Raw genomic sequence first — 18,667 nt, 5'->3', positions numbered from 1 at the left:
TAACAATAGGGGATGAGGTATTACCCCCCGTTGATAGGGCTCGCAACTTGTGAGTCCTCCTGGATTCACGGCTCAGTTTGGAAGATCATATAGGAGCCGTGACCAGGGGGGCTTTTGCCCAGATTCGCCTGGTGCGCCAGTTGCGTCCCTATCTGGACCGAGATGCTCTACGTACAGTCACTCATGCGCTCATGACCTCCCGGTTAGACTACTGCAATGCCCTCTACATGGGGCTGCCCTTGAGGACCACCCGAAGGCTTCAACTGGTGCAGAATTCAGCCACGTGAGTTTTGATGGGAGCTTCCCGATACTCCTGTGTAACACCTCTTCTCTGTGAGCTGCATTGGCTTCTGGTTGCCCTCCGGGTGAGATTCAAGGTGCTGGTAATGACCTATAAAGCCCTAAATGGCTTGGGTCTGGACTATCTAAGGGAACACCTGCTGCCGGCATCATCTTCCCATCGTCCTGTGCGCCCCCACAGGGAGGGCCTTCTCAGGGTATTAATGAATGCCAGCAGGTTATTCCCAGGGGAAGGGCGTTCTCTGTGGGTGCGCCTGCCCTATGGAACCAACTACCCACAGAACTTAGGACTGCCCCCGACCTTCGCTCATTTCGCCGGGACCTGAAAACTTGGCTCTTCGATCTGTTTGGTCCAGACTGTGGGGTTGTTAATTTAACTGGGTTTTAGATTTACTCTTGGGGCTTGAATTTAATTTAATTGTTTTATTTGTTTTTAATTTTTTGTATTCATGGTTTTAACTGCCCTGTAAACTGCCCTGAGTCCTACGGGAATAGGGCGGTATACAAATCCAATAAAATAAATAAATAAATAAACTATTTGTTTTTCACTGGACATAAATTTCTTTTAGCATTGGATCTCATTAAACAATACAAAAACTAAGAACTATTAATGAATTGCCATTTTATGTTTTGATTAATAAATTTTATTGGGAACACTTGTTAGGACTATATTTCCTTTATAAATAAAATAAATAAATAAAATAAAATTAATGTACCATCAACGTATACTTTAATTATTAATGTCTAAGTGTAATAAAAAGGTAGTCAAATTTATGAAACAGTAGGGTTCATTTAATGTGATCTTTCAATTCATGACAGAGAGTGGAGAACAGGTCTTTGTAATACTTTACTGGATGTGCTTTTAGACTTATAACAACTTTGCTAAAAATAGTTTAATTCAAACTTAACAAATAATTGCCATTTTATTAGGTTAACACAAATTGTATGTTAAAATATTAGATTGGATTGTCATTTCATCTAGCAGTCTGAATATCTATATCTGTCTGTCTGTCTGTCTGTCTGTCTATCTATCTATCTATCTATCTATCTATCTATCTATCTATCTATCTATGTATCTTATACCATTATGCCTAAGAAGCTGATCTTAATTTTAAAATGCAAATGTAATCTCAATATTTCAAAGATTTGTTTTATGTTAACAGATTCCATTGTTGAAGAAATCAAAGTGATAAGAAATTAAAGTTTTGTATCTTTTACTTCAATAAATCTGAGTAAAAAATACTGTGAGAACCTTTATTACAGTCAGTAAAAGCTAGTTTTCCCAATGGTTCACTTTAATAGCAAAATGAACCATATCTCTACTTCAAACAAACATTTCTAGCACTCTGATGTGTGTGAGATTGGCACTTTATATTGGGAAAAAATCACTTTAGTACATTCTGTAGTAAGAGAACATTCCAAAGCTTTTAAAGCATAAAGATCATGTGCTTAACATGCATTCATTTGTCAAGCAAAGTGACAAATGTATAATTGCAGCCAGTTTTGTAGAAAGGGCTATAAATAATAGGGGCAGGAAACTTAAAATTGTGATATACAAATACATTAGAGACTTGTAAAGCAAGATAACCATCAGAGCTGATGGATCCTGCAAGTATATTGGAGAAGTTTACAATTGTCCACAACTTCTGAGGAGAAACCTATATGTTGTTTTAACCTTGTACACTGGCCACTGGGGGTGGTGGTGGTGGTGAGATGAGCAATGATGTAAGTCAATAATCTCCAGCCTGTTTCGCATCAGGCTGTTGGGGTCTGTAGTGGGGTCTGTGTTGTCTGCAGCTCAAATTGAAGTGCAAATTTATAGTCAGTTTGGTTCAGTTTGAGATGCAAACAACACAGACTCATCCCCAATAGCCTTGCACCTGTCTTCAACAGGGATGGAACACAGGGCAGAAAACATCCTGCATTAAAACAAAAAGGCTCCACACACATTTGCACTGCTCAGGTCACCCTGAGGATACAGGTAAACCTCTAAATGGTCTCAATTATTCTCTAAGAGAATTCAAAGGGCCAACTGTCTGCAAGGAATATAAATCCTTCCATTCCCCACCGTCCAATCAGAGCTGAAGAAGCTTCTTGGATGAGAAGCAAAATGTCCTCAAAGAAGAAACAAGAAGGTCCAAATGCCTCTTGAAAAAGCACCTTTGTGACAGGTTAGATGACAATTACTTAATTTAGGGTAAGAGCAGGCAAGTTATGGTTCAGAGTACTTGCAGGTACCAACATCATTTCTTAGGGGCTTCCACTGTTTGCACCACTATTAATTTTCAATCTTTTAAAACCCTAAGACTCCAATGACTATGAAACGCTAAGAGGAAACAAACAAATGACAACTACCAGTATCACTAGTAATAGCATCGACGCAACAATACACAACGGCTGAAAGAAAAAAAAAATGAAACCTGTCAATTCTAATCAAGATTATGTTATTAGAACACATTCATTGAATGAGAATTCTAAGAATTTTGTTGTGATTATTGGTGAAGGGATTCAGAAAATCATGTTATCATTTGTTAAAGGAAAACAGTGTAGGTTTATGTTATTGCATACATGAGAATAATCTCATTCACCTCTTAAGAGAATTAAGCTTACCTAAGTTGGAGCACAGAGACAACCATGGCTGATTATAAAAAAGCTAAGCAGAGTCAGGTGTGGTTAAAGTATGGCTAATCTCAGATTAGATTGGGAACTTGAAAAATACCCTGGACAGCAACTGTGACCACCTCTTCTTTATAGCTGCTAAGAAAATAATATGATTGCCACCAACAGTTAAATTAAATCCTGTGGTCAACTTTATTTTTTAAATTCTCCATAGAATCAGTTGGAATGAGTTTAAACCTTTGACACAGTGGGAATGTATCATATATTTACAATAAATTAGAAATTCTGCCATCTAAGTTAGCAAAAACAGTGCAAATAAGCAACTGAGACAATTGGCATGATTAATGGCCATGTTTTAACAAATGACCCCTTCATTCAATAATACTTTTCAGAGTTACAATCTGTATTTTAATCATTTGTCAATAAAGTTGGTAATGTGCCTGATATTCACTAACAAACAAGTAATATAAAAACTGAAATTCACAGACTAAATTTCATCTAATAAATTCTCTTGCAAACTATTGTAACAGGAAAATATTTTCAGATCTGAGTTTTATAATAGGAGTCAAAGGAAGTCTCTTGCAGCTAATTTATTGTGTATATTCTGACATGTGATAACTTCAATTTAGTTTCATATTTGGATAGAAAATGACTGTGGGTTGGAGGTGTGCCCATATCCAAAATTTTCTGTTATGTTCACTGGGATTCAAAGTGGTAAGGGGAAATCAGTGCTCTTATTTTTTTATTTATTTCTTATATTGAATTACTTATAAATTTATACTTTAATTCATAATAATAAAGACTACATTGACTTTATGTTATCACACTATTAATTTATAACAATGAGGCCCACTGAAAGGCAAGCTTCTTAAATATTTCTTTCTGAGTCAAAAAACACAACAAACAAAATAATCTTCTGAAATTATGTATATTGTTATATATCCTTTCTAGTACATGACATAAAACAAGAAATAGTACGTACGGGTTTTCCGTGCAGAATCCTCTACAAAAAGGGAAGAGATGTCTTCATCAACTCCTGCTTCATTCTTCGCAATGCAAGTGTATGCTCCTGTATCTTCATAACGTACATTGCTAATATGGACTTCACTGCCATTTGCTGTACACAGAATAAAAGATATATAAATATACGTGAGTTATGATTTTAGTCACGTTATTGAGATTACAAAATTAAATGTATGGGTTGTTTGCGTAAACCAATCCATTTATATTGTTTGCTATTTCTTGTACAAGTTGTATTCAGTTAACAATAACTGCAACTGTAACTCCATCACTCAACAACATGGTCATAAAATGATACATCAAAATGCATGATATAAGTTCATAATTTTCAGCTGCAGTCATTAAGCAAATCTCCTCGGGTCACTCAACACAAAGCTACTGACTACAACTTGTGCCAACCTGTCAGCTTCCCCATTTACTCTACTTGTTAGAAGCCAGTTGTGAAAGTTGCAAATGGAGATCATGTGAATACATGACCCTGAGCCCCATTGTAAGTGGACACTGGTTTCCAAGGACCTGAATTGTGGTCATGTTACTCTGAACATGCTATGACAGCCAGAAAATCAAAGACTGGTTGTAAGTCTCCTTTTTTAACACACAATAAGTTTGATCGATTACTCAACAAGTGCTTACTAAGAGAGGATTACTATATTTTATTTTGAATAATATAAATTTTGCCTACAATATGTGGTTTCTTAGTGAAAATTCACTTTCTCTTACTATTAGAATTTGGGAATTAAAATAATAAAACTATACCATATCAATGCCAACATGCATATTTTAACATTATTCAATATACCGGTAATGGAATTATATACTAATCAGATGTACTATTTTAAAAAGTGTAAAATGTTCCTCTACCACTGAAAATATGTTTGATGTAATAAAATACTGTAGCACTTGAAAGTCAATATAATTATATTTGTAAGTCAGGTTTATAGAAAGAAAGCTGAATTCTACTATTGATTTCTGACTGAAAGTGCGGGCAGTGTCCATGAGTTGTGACTTACTGCCTTAATAAAGTCAGACATTTCAGATAATGTCGGCAAGTTTTTTGCAAACATTACTGTTCTCAAAGATTTAAACAAATGGCAATAGGTACCCTTTAGATAAACTGTTCCAACGAATACCTGTCAAAATTCTCTAATCCTCACTTTTAAATGGAAATGCATAGCATCTCTGGGTTACTGAATGATCAACAGTTTCATGTAGATATTGAAAGTGAATGATGAGAGACTCAAGTCCTAAACATAAGATGGGTCTAGGTTTTGACCTGTCTCCCCCACTTAAACCAGCGGAAACTGTAGCTAAAATACTGCAATATGGTATATGATGAAAAAGGTATGTATTTTTGAACATAACAAATTATGATATTAAAAGAGGTTCCTTTACCTTGAAGAGTTAACTGTTTGGATAACTTTGGAGTTATATCAATTCCATTCTTCAACCAACCAAGCACTGGATTGGGAATACCCTCAGCATGGCATCGAAGGCTGGCTGTCACTCCTGGCTCCCTAGCTTGGCTTTCAGGGAAGACTCTTATAACAGGTGGAACTGTATAAGAAAAAAAAAGTATATCAAATGCAAAGATTATGAATAGAAATAGAAATATTTCCTACAATAATCAACGATAAGAACCACGTTCATATATTTTGTCAAAGAAAAGAACAATGGAATATGGTAACTAACCCTACACAGCTCTGTCAAACAATCAGATATATGATTTTTAGGTTTGCAAATAAGTCTTGATTTGAATCAGATCAGAGATTCATGACTCAGGTTTTCGATTGAGAGGCAAACTTTCTTAATCTGAGTTCAGATTGGGAAAAGTCATTCTTTGAATATAAATAGTTGCGTACTGCAGCTGCTTCATTTTGGGACAGAATGTGATGAAAATAGCAATGGTTATTTATGAGAAGCTTCAGTTAAATATGTCTAAAGGATTCCTAACAGTACTTTTAATACATAAAGCCTGACCTGATAGGGAGATCTAGCAAAAATAAAGAAGAACACAATAGCCCTAAATGGTGCTCAATTGATGTAGGAAATTTCTTATTATTACTTTCCAAAACTTTTTGAAAAATTAGAATTTACTCCCCCTTTACAACTTTAAGAATAACCACTGACACAGCCTCTGTAAACCAATGTGTTCTACTGTCTCTGTTTAATGGTTGCTGAGCTTGGTCAATCTTATCAGTATTTCGTTGGGGCAAAATTAACCACCGACTCACTTTTATGCAGAATAGAGCTTTGTGACTCTAGTAACTGGCTTCTTCATGAAAGGGGAGTTAATGCATGTGATACATAGACTATACTTTCAGCAACAACCCTATGTTGTTTAGCTAGTTAGCAGAAGCAAGAAAGCAGGCCAGCATAATGAAATGACAATGATGAGATAGCATGCAGAAATTGATAATTTAGCTTTGTCCATCCCATTTTTCTATCTCCAGAACTGTTATCCATTTATTTATATTCCATGCCTGCCTCAATTGTGCAGAGTTTTAAAACAAGAATATGTCATAAATTTGCCATGAGTCCATAATGTGAGTGCTGTCAACTGTATAGAAGTATAATACATAATTAGATTATTACTCAAGTGTATATTGAAATTTACTATAAATAGGTTTATAGCAGTATTATAGATAAATGCTCCAATAGCAATTAAAGACACCAAGGGGCTTAAAGATTGGACAAATCTGGATACACTGTTAACAGGTCCAAAATAATCATGATTAGGAAAGATGGTAAACATAATTTTAAAACAGGGAAAAAATCACTTTTACAAATGAGAGGTCAGACTATTATGTAAAATGGAAGAGTTCATAGTTTAAACCCAAAGAAATATTATACCTGGGAAAGAAGCAATTTTATAAATTAAAGAAACCTGAATGGAAGACAGATAAAAAGACCTGAAATCTGTTATCAGTCATGAAACCCAAACATCTAAAGACTGAAAACAAAGAAAGACTTATACATAACATATAAAGATTAAAAAAGTCCTCGCGGATTTTATTCCACTAATTGTTGCTGACTATAGGGGGCATTGCTCATCTCTGTTTCAAGGCCATTGAGCCAGCGTTGTCCAAAGACATTTCCGCAATCGTGTGGCAGCATGATGTCATGGAACACTGTTACCTGCCCATCAAAGTGTTACCTATTTATCTACTCACATTTGAATACTTTCGGACTGCTAGATTGGCAGGAGCTGGGGCAAGAATGGGAGCTCACCCCATCACATTGCACTGGGTCTCAAACCTGGACTTCTGGCTTTCCAGCTGACAAGTCCAGCATCTTACCTGCTGAACCACTGCACCACCACATAACACATGGTGAGATGGAATTGACAAGGATATTCTTGTCTCTTGTTTCTTCAGATCAGAATTTCTAGCCAGTGTATTGACTTAGATAAATCTAGTCTCAGGAAAAAGCCACAGAAAGCTTACTTTTGAATGAATACTCTCTTAAATAGCAGAATGTATAACAAACATTTGTGTGTTTTTATATTTTTATATAGATGTACACCGATAATGCTATTTTGTTTCAGGGTAAGCTTCATGAAATGGGCAGAAAAAGAAGAAGTGTTTTAAAAAGACATTTAAACTAGGAGTTAATAAATAAAAAAGGATTTCAATTCTATAATTAGGACTATTAATTATATTTTTCATTACTCTTTTTAATTCTTGAAAATTTTACATTTATTCTATCACAGGCATACTCTGATTAATGTCTGTGTGGGTGTGGGTGTTTTTGTATGCATATTCTTTAAACTACTAACCTCTCTCTTTTGAAAGAATCATGATTTTTCTGATCTCCTTACATTCATTCATCACCCAAGCATTCATGACACTATCTCTTCTTGTTTTACTATGCCTGATTTTTGATACATTAATTTTCAGATTTCTGTTTGTCATTGTTAGGTACAGCCTACCTGTGCAAATTATTCTGGTTATCAATTAACTTGGCATTAGCTGCATGTAACAGTACGCATATATTTAAATTTCCAATCAAGACACCTCTGATATTGGCACAAGCTTATAAAATAATCAACAAGCTATCTATCGCACATTCTTGTCTGTCTGTGCAATGTTGGAGCATTTAAGAAGAAATCCATTTATTCTCACATAATTACATCATGTTACGTTTTTAAATATTTACCCAATATTGAATTCTATATACAGGCAAAACTTTCCATAATTTAGACACATTCTATTATATTTCTTCTGAATTAGCAAATAAAGTGTAGGGACCTTTTCTTCTTATTCACATTCATGCATTTCTAATTGTCTGAAAGAGCAAAAAACTGAGTTTAGCATTCCCTGCATGGAATAAAGCAACTGTACTCTTTTTTTGCTTCCCATACCATCCCACTCAGAACTCTGAGAACATTTTGCCAGATACCTTAGTAAATTAATCCCCATTAATTTAATTAATTAATCCTCAGCCCTGCCGGAGCTTCTCGATATCCTCTCGGGGCTGGTGATTGAGTTCCCCAAATTTATGGTTTTGGGTGACTTCAATCTACCATCCCTGGAAGGATCATCTGAGTTAGCTCGGGAGTTCATGGCTTCCATGATGGCCATGGACCTGACACAAGTAATTCAGGGCCCGACTCATGTGGGGGGCCACACGCTCAATTTGGTTTTTCTATCTGGACGGTGGTTAGATGATCTTGGTGGGGGTTCTCCAATTGTTATGCCCCTGTCATGGACCGATCATCATCTCCTGCGGCTGGTCTTCCATTTTGCCACTCCCCATCATGGGGTTGTTGAACCAATGAGATGGTTCCTCCCCAGGCACTTAATGGACCCTGAGAGGTTCCAGGCAGCGCTGGGGTCCCCACCTGCCTCCTTTGCTCACAGCTCGGCAGATACCTTAGTGGAAGCCTGGGAAAAGGCAGCCACGGAGGCACTCGACCGAGTTGTACCCTTGCGGCCCCTGACCCAGTGCAGATCCCAGTGGGCTCCATGGTTCTCTGCGGAGCTCCGGGAGATGAAGCATCGGAGACGGGGCCTAGAGAGCTGTTGGAGATCCAGCCGGTCTGAATACGACCGATCACGACTAAGGTCCTTTACAAGGTCTTATCTCACGGCGATGAGGATGGCAAGGTCTAATTACATTGCTACCCTCATTGCGTCTGCAGATAACCGCCCGGCCACCCTGTTTAGGGTGACCCGCTCCCTCCTTAATCAGGAGGTGAGGGAGGAGCCCTTGCAGGGTTGTGCCGAGAAGTTTAGCCAACATCTGTCAGACAAAATCGCTCGGATTCGGACTGGTTTGGACTCTGACTGGGCAGAGTCTGATGATCAGGACATGGGCGGTCTTGTCGATGTTATCTGGGAGGAGTTCGATCCTGTGACTCCAGAGGAAGTGGACAGGATCATGGGGAAGCTGAGCTCCACCATGTGTTTATTGGACCCATGCCCTTCCTGGCTCGTTTATGCGGCTCGGGAGGGGACACGAGGCTGGCTCCAGGTGGTGATATCTGCTTCCTTGAGTGAGGGTAGTTTCCCCGGCACCTTGAAGGAGGCAGTGGTGAGAGCTCTCCTGAAGAAGCCTGCCTTGGACCCAGCTGTATTAAACAACTTTCATCTGGTCTCCAACCTTCGCTTTCTTGCGAAGGTTGCTGAGAGCATGGTGGCGCATCAGCTCCCTTTGGTCCTGGAGGAAGATGACTATCTGAAACCAATCGGGTTTCAGGCCCGGGCACAGCACGGAGACGGCATTGGTCGCTCTGGTGAATGATCTCTGGAGGGCTCGGGACAGGGGTTGTTCCTCTGTCCTAGTCCTATTAGACCTCTCAGCAGCTTTTGATACCATCGACCATGGTATCCTGCTGCGGCGTCTCAGGGGATTGGGAGTGGGAGTGGGAGGCACGGTCCTTCAGTGGTTCTCCTCCTACCTCCTGGGACACTCGCAGTCGGTGTTGGCAGGGGGACAGAGGTCGACCTCGAGGCCTCTCGTTTGCGGAGTTCCTCAGGGGTTGGTCCTCTCGCCTCTCCTGTTCAACATCTATATGAAGCCTCTGGGTGAGATCATTCGTGATTTTGGAGTTGGGTATCATCAGTATGCTGATGATACCCAGCTTTTCATTTCGACCCCAAACCACCCCAGTATGCCCTTGACGTGATGTCCCATTGCCTGGAGGCGGTCCGAGTCTGGATGGGGAGGAACAGGCTTCGGCTCAACCCTGACAAGACTGAGTGGCTGTGCGTGTCGGCATCTCGGGAAACTCAGATCATTCCATCTCTTACTATGGGGGGTGAGTTATTACCCCCCGTAGATAGGGCTCGCAACTTGGGAGTCCTAGATTCACAGCTTTCTTTAGAAGATCATATAGTAACTGTGACTAGGGGGGGCTTTGCCCAGGTTCACCTGGTGCGCCAGTTGCGGCCCTATCTAGACCGGATGCCTTGCGTACAGTCACTCATGCGCTCGTGACCTCTCGGTTAGACTACTGCAACGCTCTCTACATGGGGCTGCCCTTGAGGACCACTCGGAGGCTCCAACTGGTGCAGAATGCAGCCGCGCGAGTTGTGTTGGGGGTCTCCCGATACTCTCATGTTACACCTCTGCTCCGTGAGCTGCATTGGCTTCCAGTTGCCTTCCGGGTGAGATTCAAGGTGCTTCTAATGACCTATAAAGCCCAACGTGGCATGGGTCCGGAGTACCTTAGGGAGCACCTGCGGCCGGCATCAACTTCCCTCCGCCCAGTGCGCTCCCACAGAGAGGGCCTCCTCAGGGTGCCACCGGTCAGAGAATGCCGACTGATAGCCCCAGGGGGAGGGCGTTCTCTGTGGGTGCGCCTGACCTTTGGAACCGTTTACCGGTTGAGCTCCGGATGGCTCCCGACCTTCGCTCCTTCTGACGCGACCTAAAAACCTATTTGTTTGAACAAGCCGGCCTGGTCTGATGGGTTTTAACTAATTTATTTATTGTATTTGGGCACTATGGTTTAATCTATTTTTAATTTTTGTATTTTGGTATTTTTGGTATTTATTGCCCTGTTCACCACCCTGAGTCCTTCAGGAGAAGGGCGGTATACAAATAAAACAAAACAATAAATAAATAAATAAATAAATAAATAAATAAATAAATAAATAAATAAATAAATAAATAATACTTTTGTCATTTACTTTTCCTGTAAACCATTCTTTCTCTTTCACTCTATTTTTTTTTTGCAATTATATATTTTTACCATCCAGTATATTTCTCTCATTGCCACTTTTCACACAAATATCACGTTACATGAGTGATTTTTCCTCCAGTATTTTTTACTTTATAATTTTACTTTTATTTTAATTTTACTTCTTTCTTTTTTTCTCTATGACTTTTATTCCTCATGATTTACTCTTGACATTAGCAAAGTCTGTCTCATATTCAGAACCTATCATCACCCTATTATTTCCCTATATCTTCATTGCGAGACCACCTGCTGCCAATGTCAATCTCCCATCTCCCAGTTCACTCCCACAGTCGGCCAGGCAATGCCAGCTGGTGACCCCCAGGGGGAGAGCCTTCTCTGTGGGTGTGCTGACCCTCTGGAATGAACTGCCTCTGGAGCTACGGATGGCCCCTGACCTTCGATCCTTCCGCCGTGACCTGAAGACATGGTTGTTCCAACAAGCGGGCCTGGACTGACCATGGTTTTTAATTTGGTTTTTATTGTGTTAAATTGTCCCATATTTCTTATATTAATTGTTTAATTCTTTTTTAATTTTTGTATTTTATGTCTCTTAATTTTTATTGTTGTGAACCGCCCTGAGTCCTTAGGGAGAAGGGGGGCATATAAATTTAATAAATCCTAATCCTAATTTATTGTCACTATATATAGTGAATTTTATTTTTACGTTCATTCCCTTATCAATTACGCAGAGGAAATGATTTCTCTAACTATTTAGCAGAAAGTAACTTTTAGTAGAGGATACTCTATTAAATGTGTAGGACTATGGCAAGTATCAGTTTGTTAAACATTAGATTAAAGCAGGAATATTGCTTTCTAGGTTTGTAAATTAACCCCTAGGAGTCAAAGTCAATACAGAATTATTGAACAAAAAAGTATCATTTCATTGCTGAGTGGTAATCAGAGGATTATACAGCATTCGATTATTTGTGATTACACTGTTAGTACAGTTACTTTTATATTGAACAACAAAACTCTTGTGTCATATAATTGTATAATACAACTTATCATGTATAAATGAAATTCTGTGTTACGGTAAAGCTTCATAATTAAAAGTGATGGCCTATACAAATTAAAAGCTAACTTCCAGTAGTACAATTTACAGTATAATACAGGCATTAAACACTTCTTGCTATTAGAAGTATTACTGCATTTAGTTCTTTTCAGAAATTCAAAAGCTTGCACCAGTCACAACAGGATGAAAATTTTCATAGATCTCAGGGAGAAGGGAAATTTGTCAAGGTTGGGCTTCTGTGTTAAATTTTATTTACATATCTGTGGAAACAGATAGAAGTATTAATGTATATATTTGTTATGATCCTTTCATGTGGTTTTAAAATTCTATCTAATAGTGCAAGTATGTTAGGTAGCATAGAAATAAAGGAAAATATTTAAATATTTTTGAAAGTCCTAGACAGAATCATTCTCATTGGACCATGAGTGATTTTTTTTAGTGAGTCACGTTCTCTCTCTCTCTCTCTCTCTCTCTCTCTGGGTCTTTCTCTCTTCCAACCCTCACCAAGATATCTCACAGAAATGCTAATGTGGGGAAAAAATAGAATAAATTATTATGTACACAATGGGTTGATCTATCAAATATATTATGCTTATTTTAAACTTTGAATTAATGTAATATATTTCAGGAATACCAAAATGATTTATTGTTCTAGGATCAAACTCTTTGAATTAAGAAGAAAAGTGCTTGCTATTGCTGCCAGATAATATGTTTCAATATTCCAAATCTCTGCTTTAGTTGACTTACAGGTAGCATCAGACATTCTACATATATATTATAATTTTTGGTGTGATAGATATATATATGGATAGATAGATAGACAGACAGACAGGCAGATGATAGATAGATAGATAGATAGATAGATAGATAGATAGATAGATAGATAGATAGATAGATAGATGATAGATAGATAGATAGATAGATAGATAGATAGATAGATAGATAGATAGATAGTCATTTTTTTTTTACTGTGGGCACAATGGCACACATTAAAAATGAAATTTAGTTGCTTGCTCTCAAAGTGTACACATACATACCACACATTTAAACATACTATATACAACATATGTATAGACCTACACCCTTACATATAAGTAACATATAAATATTAATCACTGTCCATCTTGAATACATAACGGAAGGAGGAAGCTGCCAATAATCTTTTCAGCCATCCTCAACACTCTCTGCAGTGGCTGGAAAAAGTGGACTAAAAGACTGCATTGAGGCATTGATCAAAGCTGCAGAAAAACGGGCTAGTCACCATATCCATAGAAGCAGGAATCTACCACACTAGACATCATGTAAGTAGACAAAGAACAGAAGACAACAGTTGTGATAGATATAGAGGTGCCAAGAGATGACATCATAAGAAACATCAAAAGCTGGAAAAGTACCAGTGGTCATTTGCAGAGCAATTACAAATAAGTCCTAAGGTAGCATTAAATCAGACATGTCAAACTCGTGACGTCACATGACATCGTGCAACGTATCAAGATGGTTTTACCATTGCCGGCAATGGGGTGGGCGCGGCTTCCACATGACGCATCCGGCCCACGGGCTGGCAGTTTGACACCCCTGCATTAAATGCTTTCCTTGCCATTTCATCTTTCATCACTAAGTTGGCAATACAGGTAATCCTTGACTTACCACAAGTGAGAACAGAATTTCTGTTGGTAAGCAAAGTGATTGTTAAATGAGTTGCGCTCAACTTTACCATATTTTTGCCATGGTTTTAGGGAAATCATTGCAGTTCTTAAGTGAATTATGCTATCATTAAGCAAATCCAGCTTTCCTTATTGACTTTGTTGGAAGCTGGCAAGGTTATAAATGGTGATCACATGACCAGGAACTGTAAACATTGTAAATACATGCTCAATATCAAACAACCAAATTCTGACCATGTGACAGTAGATAACTGCCTATGTGTATTAAGCTATTCTTATGAGAAATATTTTTCTGCTATATCCAACTAAGTTAATGAAAGAAGTACAGTATATATGAGAATACATTAGTTAAACTACAAATATAAAATAACTCATTGAACCACCTGTGCTTTATATAGTCAGGAATATAGTTGCATGATTAAATTTCATTGTTTTTATAGTATAGAGTTCCTTTATATATTAATACTAAACTTGTATGTGTTTTTAATGGTTCAGTTTAATTCTGTTCTGACAGATTGTTTCACTGAATTCCATGTGCAAGAATGGAGAGAAAGCATATTGTAGATGTCAATCATACTGAATGACTGTAGACAATTTGTATTTTATAAGGGAGATACACTGAAGAGTTATTAATTAAGATTCCGAAGAAGGAAATTAATAGTTTGGGAAATGGAAAGCTGCTATTCTTAATATTTAAATTAATGGTTTTATGTTATTCTTTTTTGCAAACACAGTCCTCCCTTATAAAATTTAAGAACAATAGAATGGTAGTCTGCTTATAATATTTAATAAATCCTAGTTTGAAAGCAGCTCAAATTAAGCTATTAAAATAGGTTGTTAAGATAGGTAAGCTACAAGAACCTTTCATTAACTTTATCTGCAGAAAGGAAGACCTACTTTGTTTATTTTACTAAACAATTATTATTATTTTTTACTATTAATCTAATTAGGAATTACTGTAACTTATTTTTTTTTCTTTATTTGAAAGGAAGAATCTCTGGTTAAAATCTGGTCTTTAACCTAGTGAAATATTATAAGAGCCTCTGTATTTGTTTGTTGTTCTTACATATTCCTAAATAAATGCAATCTGTATTTTTGCAGCCTGATATAATAGGCCTAAGAACAATACATTTCTGAATATTATGAAAATGGTTGTCTTGTACCACTCATTGGGATAATGACACAGATTGGGAGATTTTTCCTGTTTTCATAGACTTAATGGTATTTATTATTTCTTAGAAAGCAAGAGTTGCCATGTGTAATCTAGCTTCTTACCTGGTTATATTCAATATTATATACAATAATGAGTGAAAATATAAAATTGCTAATTGGACAGGTTATTCAGTTAACTGGAATAAATCTCATTTATTTTCTATAGGTCTAAATCTTTATCTTTGGGGAGGGAAGTTAATTATGGCTTAATTTCTTTCAATATCTTGGAATAATTATTCCAAAGGAAGTTTCTTCTTTTGTAGATGTAAATATATTAAGTTTTAAGTGTCTGATAAAAATTAACTTCTTATATAAAAATTTATAGGCAACCCGTAAAAACTGTAAAAATGAATATTATTTCATGATTCACATATTTACATAGAGTATACCTATGCTACTTCTGAATTATTTTAAGTACTATACTATATAGAGCTATCATTTATTAAGAATTTTTAATGGATAGAATGAACCCCAGATTTTAAAAAAAATCAAAATTATAACTTTTGAATGTTGAATAGGAGGGTAATTTTCCTGGTTTTCAGCTTTATCATTGCACTAATTTATTATAGACTATCAAGCCTGGGGAAAAAAAATCTGGATAATGTCTTTTCTACACTGGGTCACATTTCAAATAATTGTACCTTGGTTGGCAAATGAATTAGCCATGATTGCAAGAACCCCAGAACTCCTCAGTGGTTTTGCTAAACATTTCATTTTTCAAAAGGCTGAAAAAGAGACAAATGAATTGGTTCTCCTAAATCTGATTCTAACTAATTGGGAAGTGACAGTTGAAGAGTTAAAAGCAGTGAGTACCTTATAGAAATGATTGTCGTATCTTGTACTTCATGATATTAGAGAATGAGATATTGGATGATAATTATACATGCACACTAAATTTCAAGTCAGCCAATTTTAAAATGCTAAGAGGAGTTTTAGACAAGATACCACTGATGGAAAGCCTCTGTTCAAAAGGGATGGGGGAAAGTTCAGAACATCACAAAAATAAAATACTAGCAGTATAATTGTACACAATTCCAATGAGGAAGAAAACATCAGGTGCCGTTTAGGAAATGTTCTGCCTTAGGCCCAGTACTCTTCAATATCTTCATAAATGACTTAGATGAGAGAATAGAACGGAACTCATCAAATCGGCTGACACTAAGCTGACAGGTATACACCCCAGAAGACAAGCTTAGGATCCAAAAAGATATTGACAGACTTGAACAATCAGCCCTATCCAACAAAATGAAATTTAATGTGGAGTAAAACAAGGTTTTATACTTAGGCAGGAAAAACCAAACGTACAAGAACAGATTAGGTGAAGCCTGGCTCAAAAACAGTAACTGTGACAGGGACCTTGGAGTCTGGGGAGTGGTGAGCTGAGAGCCACACAGAGGCCTTTCAGGCACAGAAGCAACAACAGGGGGAGGGGTCAAAATGGCAAGCCTACTTCCTGAAGCCTCTGTCAGCTAAAAAAAATAAAACTGAGAAGTGCTCAGAATGCAGTCCCTTTCCCGGCTTGCTCCTTCCTTCCTTCCTTCCTTCCTTCCTTCCTTCCTTCCTTCCTTCCTTCCTTCTTCCCTCTCACCCTCCCTCCCTCCCTCCTCTGCTTCTCTTTCCTTCTTCCATGCTGAGGAAGGAATGACAGGAGGGGAAGAGATTGCCAGTGCTGCCGGTGGCCATACTGTCACCGGCCGTTGCTATCCCACACAGGCAGGGGCAGTCTTGTGAAAGGGAAGCCTGGTGGCTGAGAGGCTATATCAATGAGCAGGCATGGTGCTAATCTACTGGTGGGGGCCATCAAAGCCAGAATGCGCTCAGCCTTAGATGCATGGGGAGCCCTGGAGCCAGCAAGCCCCCCCCCCGCAGTCTCTGCCCCACACATGGAGGTGTACAGAGACGATGGCAAGCATGTGAGCTCTGGCATCCTGGGGGAAAAGGAAGTGCTTCTCCTGCATTTTTTCTTTCTCAGTGGTCAGCAGGGATGGTTGCCGCCTACTCTTCGTACACCCAGGGGGCAGGGCGGGGGCAGCATCTTTCCCATCAAAACCTTTTATATCCTCTCTTCTCTCTCCCATCCTCCTCCTTTTTTCTTCAGCACACCTCCAGCTCCCAGAAGCGCTGATCAGCTGGACCCCAGAGCTGATCCTGGGGCTTCTGCCAAGCCCCTACAGCCCTGCAGTTCCAGCTCTCTCTCCCTCAGGCTTGTGTGGCACTGGCACCACTTCAGCTCATTCCTTCACCCCCCCCCCCCCGCTACCACTTCTCTAGGATGGTCATGTACCACCTGCCAGTTGCCAAAGTACCACCGGTGGTACGCGTACCACTGGTTGAAAAGCCCTGATCTATGCAATCTACACCACAAAACCTGTGGAGAACACCATAGATCAAATGGTGCAGCATCCTACAGCCACACCACAAACATCAGCAAATTTCAAAAAAGCAATTGAACCAGTCTTTTGCAATCCCTTCCATAGTATCCGTTCAATAGAATGGTGCTGGATATCTATCAATGATACCAGCAATTCTAAGGGAGAAGCTAGCAATGGGACATTAAATTCTCAACTTAGATCACTTTCAAATTCTCAGAAGCCTTATCAGAAGCTGCACTCACATCACTCTATAACTCACAACACTCACATCACTCTATATCAAAACTATAACAAAATCACTGTTAAAGGGATAAATTAAAAACAAACTGTTTAATACTTACCTTTCATCAGTCCCCTGCTGACATTGTCAGAGTAAAAGCTGGTGGTCAGGAAACCTGCTTATATGGCCAGCTGTTTTAGCAACCTAGTCATAGACTGCATGACCGGTCTACCCGCCCCTCATTCTCCTTCAATCAGCTGTGGTGCTACTGATCGTGCTGTGCTCGTCTGCATTTGTTTGACCCTTGGCGTTTTCCCTCCCCCCTGCCTTTTCCATTGCCAGCAATGGGGTGGGTGCGGTTTTGCCATGAGGCATCTGGCCCACGGGCCGACAGTTTGACACCACTGAGCTAACCCAACCCCTTTACTCATGAACTCTCTCTCCCAGAACAAATGCACTCTGGGAACCCAGACTCCATTTCCTTTAGCATTTGGAGGGAAGCAGAAGCACCAGGAAGAATCCAGCCTAATCTGTGGCACATGGTTATCTGAAGACAAAACCCACATCCCATACACACAGCATTGCTGGGAAAATTTAGATTTATCTGTATTTGTTAATTGTTATGTTCACCAGCAAGTCAATACTGCTTATTTTGTATTTGGATTTTTATTGTATGTATTTCTATTTTTCCCCAGTCTTGCCCATCCTGTTCCTTAAATAAAGCATTCAGATCTATGCACATGGTCTGTTTTATTGGAAGATAGGTGGGTTTAGCTGCATATCACGCTGCACACATAGTAATATGTAGTAATGGCAGAACAACAGTATTCCAGTATTTGAGAGGCTGCCAGAAGGAAGAGTGGGGCAATTTATTTTCCAAAGCACCAGAAGGCAAGACAAGAAACAATGGATAGAAACTAATCAAGGAGAGAAGCAACCTGGAATTAAGGAGAAACTTCCTATCAGTGAGAACAATTAACCAGTGGAACAGTTTGCCTTCAGATGTTGTGGGTGATTCATGATTAGAGGTTTTTAAAAAGAGACTAGACAGCCATTTATCTGAAA

At 38.6% G+C, this 18,667-nt stretch overlaps 1 protein-coding gene across 1 annotated transcript in view; it reads right to left on the bottom strand.

Annotated features, from left to right (window-relative positions):
* The window catches only part of LOC310643551 (follistatin-related protein 5-like), a gene marked incomplete at its 3' end in the record, with an annotated part of 38,214 nt that extends 20,477 nt beyond the window's left edge, over positions 1-17,737 (bottom strand). Inside the window, exons 1-3 of the mRNA XM_083368023.1 lie at positions 17,724-17,737; positions 5,332-5,493; positions 3,902-4,036 (exon numbers count right to left, since the gene is read on the bottom strand). Of these exons, the coding sequence (XP_083224149.1) occupies positions 3,902-4,036; positions 5,332-5,493; positions 17,724-17,730 (304 nt within the window). The 5' untranslated portion in view covers positions 17,731-17,737. The remainder of the gene's footprint in view (positions 1-3,901; positions 4,037-5,331; positions 5,494-17,723) is intronic.
* Between the last annotated feature and the right edge of the window lie 930 nt (positions 17,738-18,667).

Source organism: Vipera ursinii (genome assembly GCF_947247035.1).
Source record: "Vipera ursinii genome assembly, chromosome: 7".
NCBI lineage: Eukaryota > Metazoa > Chordata > Lepidosauria > Squamata > Viperidae > Vipera > Vipera ursinii.
Note: the sequence above shows the minus strand (reverse complement) of the source record. Positions and strands in the feature narration are given on the sequence as shown.